The 4,053-nt window shown below is 34.7% G+C and overlaps 1 protein-coding gene across 1 annotated transcript; it reads left to right on the top strand.

Annotated features, from left to right (window-relative positions):
• LOC107636388 (polyadenylate-binding protein, cytoplasmic and nuclear-like) lies at positions 1,137-1,577 on the top strand. The gene has a single exon (XM_016339905.1). The coding sequence runs from the start codon at positions 1,137-1,139 to the stop codon at positions 1,575-1,577; it is 441 nt and encodes a 146-aa protein (XP_016195391.1).

Here is a 4,053-nt window from a genome sequence, read left to right as displayed (position 1 = left end):
GGGTGGGGTGGGGGGGGGGGGTTGGTTTTTAGGATTTTTTAATATATCGGTTCAATTCGGTTAAAGTTTTCATTGTCAGAACCGAAAATCAAATCGAACCACAATAAAAATAGCAAAACATATTTTTTTCGATTTTTTTTATTTTTGATTTGTTTGGTTTTCAATTTTTTGGTTCGGTTAATCGGTTTAGGTTGATCCAAATCGATTTTGAATTCCTCTGCTTACTAAATAAAGAGTATGAGATTTTTTAAAATAAATATTCAAATATTTTATTTATTAATATAGGTAATTTGGACACAATTTATATATTTATTATAAATGAAATAAGTAATAGAATAAATACGTAAATTGTGTTTAAATTATTTATATATCAATAAATAAAATATTTAAAATATTTGTTTATAAAAAAATCCAAAGATTATGTGATCCGAAAAAGTATAGCTCGTTTTTCTATTTACCTATAATAAAAACAAAATAATACCGCTTTTAAAATTAATTTTAATTGCCAAAAACGTAATTAACATGTTTCTCTTATGGTTTTTTGCTTATATACTAAATTTCTTCTATTTATTACCTAAACATCATGTTCTTCAACCCGGGAGGCTGGGAAAATTCTGTTCCGGGCTATGCAACTGGTGGAGGAGTACCGGCAACACCATCTTCTTAATCTTTCTCTTTGAGTTATACATCTAAATTTTTTTATAAATTAAATTTAATCAAGTTAAATAATAAAATTTAAAATAATAATAACTATAATTAATTTTTGTTATGTTAGATAAATTTAATTATTTTTTATTAAAAAAAAGTTTAGATATATAATATTATTCTTCTTGATAAAAAGCAGCAACTAACGTTATGTAAACTTCTTTGTTTAGATGTCTTTTTCTTTCTTTTATCCATCGGATAATATTTTCTTTTAACATCCTATTTGAAAATTTTCCTTTCTTTTTATGTAATGTGTTCCACGTGTAACTTTTTTTTAGGGAATAAAAAAGTATAATTGTCCTAGTCACCGAGAGTCACTACATCTGCATCGCACAACGCCCATCTGCGACACAATCAGAGAAAAATAGTGATAGAATGGTGCTTTAATAAAAGTATGAGAGTAAGTACTCCTTAAATTCTATAATCTATCTATGTCTAATGTAAGGTGGGATAAAATTAGACAGTCCCATGTTGAGAAAGATCCACAAATTTGGAACTGGGAAGCGAATCTCCGATTGGAGAATGAATCATTCACAATTTTTGTGGATAATTTACCTGGCAATGTTTCGAAGAATGAATTGTTTCATATGTTCAAGTGGACAGGAAGGATAAATGACATCTATTTGGCACGTAAGGAGAAGTATGGCCGGATCCATCTGTTTGCTTTCATCAGATATACTACAAAAGGAGGGGCATTAAAGGCCATCAAGGAGATGAATGGAATGCGATTACAGAGCAAAGAGATCTTTGTGGGTGAGGCTAAGTACAGGAGGAGGATTGATGTCCGAAAAAAAACCACTACGCACGATGAAGATGTCAGGCATCTCTTGATGGAAAACAAGAAAAAATTAAAGAAAAGGATATTGAGGTGAACAAGAAAAAGAGAGTTGTCTTGGAACACCATAGAAGTGAAGAACTAGAAATTCAGAGGGAACCGTGGGAGTTGGGATGGGATGCGGTGGTAATGATGCCACAGGGGCTACGGGAGGCAGAGCATGACAAGGATAGAAAGATATTTGCTGTTGAGAATTTGGATGAGTGGCATGAGGATTTTCTGAAAATGCGAACGGATAATCCTTTGGTGTATCCGGCAGTTACGCTGAGTGCGGAAACTATGGGATCTCACACAATCAGTAACGAAGCAATCTCTGAAAGAACGGAGACTTGGGAATATAGGGATAAACGGAAAGAAGGGGTTAATTTGGTGTTGAACAAAAGTTCATTTGAGGCTGTGTTGAAGCATATAAGGCCCAATATGTTAGTGGGGTGTGGCGGCGAAGTGGCTGTGTGGTGCGACGGAGATTACGTTATTGTGCGTTTTAAAAGGGTCTCCTTGCTGGCTGCTACGGGCGACGGTGAAGAGAGGGGCGTGGCTGGTCATGGAGTTCGCAAAGGGATTGATGCCACGGTGAACAGCGTCGACGAGGCAGATCTGGGAGCATTGCGGAAGTCAGCTGCTAGTGGCGGAGGTAATAATGTCTGCGCTGAACTTGATGGTGTGGAGGGCAGGGAGGAGCGTGAAGCCCCTTATGCACCCGACGAGCAGAATCAAGCCAGAAAAGAGATTGGCGGAGGTGCGGAGAATTGTTCGAACAGCACAGCGGAGAAAAATACTCCACCAAGTGTAGTCAATGAGATCCACGCTAGTTTGGACGAGAGTGGTAAGCAGCATGTTGGCATATGTCTGATGAGGGGTGATGCAGTGCAACATTCAGATTTAGAGGATAAGAATACAGTGGTGCAAGAAACTGGGTTGGATGATGAAGTGGCTGTAAGAAACTTGGAAGATCCAGAGGACTCAGAGCAGGATGCAGATGGTGAAACTAATCAAGATGAACACGAAGGAAGTTGGGATAAAGATATGGATGAAAATAGGGCTGCTTGGGATCTGGCTGTCGAATCATGAGCTATTTTATATGACGAGGATGAGGACATTATGGCTATTCTCCAAGCTCAGAATGAAGTATTGGCACAAAAAAGAAGGCAAGCAAAACAAAAAGAGAAAACAAGAAGGTGCCGCCCCAAAAACCGAAATAAGGTGTGTAATAGAGTTTTTAAATGATTTTAGTTCGTGGAATATGAGGGGTTTAGGGGCTGTTGTAAAGTGAAAAATGGTAAAAAAGTTAAGCGTAAAAATAATGTGAATATATTAGGATTGATAGAGACAAAGAAGGAGGTGATTTCTAAGTTTGATGTAGTGCAATTTTGGGATAATGATGCGATGAGTTTGGAATTTGTGGGATCGGAAGGTTCTTCTGGAGGTTTATTAATAATGTGGGGTGTTATAATGTTTAGGTTGAGTAATTGTTACAAAGGAGAGAGATGGTTGTGTATAGAAGGAGAATTGACAAACAATAATTTTTATTTGTGCTGGTTGCTCGGTATATGGTGGGCATACAAGGGAAGAGAAGCTTGCTATGTGGGAAGAGTTGAGTTTTTTATCGGAAATATATCAGGTTCCTCTTTGCTACATAGGTGTCTTCGATGAAGTTGTGCAATTGGAAGAAAGAAAAGGCGCTAGTGTGTTAACAGCATTATCGAACTGGTGGATATAGAGCTGAATGACCGTAAGTTTACGTGGTTTAAGGGGTCAATTGTACGGTCAAATTAATAAAATATTAGTGTGTTTGGTTTCATTGTTATCATTTGGAGTACTTGGTTGATAAGGAATGACAGAATTTTCAAAAATCAAGAATCAGGTGTTGCAAGAGTAGTTAACAGGTCGATTAAGAGTTACAAAGAGTAGAATGATATTTGATCTTTTGGGTTGTTGATGACTTTTGTCGAAAATGATTAGGAATTAGTTTATTTTATCTATTTAGTACTTTTTGTTGAGACGTTGATACTCCACTTTGTTGTGTTGAGCATTTTATTTCAAAAAAAAAAGTATAATTTTGACAAAATAAAATAAAATAAAAACATCGTATTCTTAAAACATGTCTATTGCATAAAATTTTATAATAATTTTAATTAGCTAAAGTATAAATTTTGGTTTTAATTGATAATGAATTATAACTCAAATGACATAGTCTTCCTATATTCATCTAAAAGATTACAGATTTGAATCTCCCTATCTTTAGTTAAAAAAAAAAATTGGTTTTAACTGATATAATTAATTTTAAACATTAAAAATTCATCCATATGCGCATTTTAATTGACTGAAACAATTAGTAATTAGTTCCAAAAGAATTGTTTTTTCTTCTTGTCATATTCAAAAATAAAGAAAGAATTATATGGATTCTTCTAATCCACCCCTAAACTAATAATCTGAAAATTCAAGTATATAATCTCTATATTCGTCCACGTCCCTTTTTAATTACATAGATATTTATTTATTCATATATATGG

The sequence above is a fragment of the Arachis ipaensis genome, chromosome B04 (genome assembly GCF_000816755.2).
Source record: "Arachis ipaensis cultivar K30076 chromosome B04, Araip1.1, whole genome shotgun sequence".
Lineage (NCBI taxonomy): Eukaryota > Viridiplantae > Streptophyta > Magnoliopsida > Fabales > Fabaceae > Arachis > Arachis ipaensis.
Note: the sequence above shows the minus strand (reverse complement) of the source record. Positions and strands in the feature narration are given on the sequence as shown.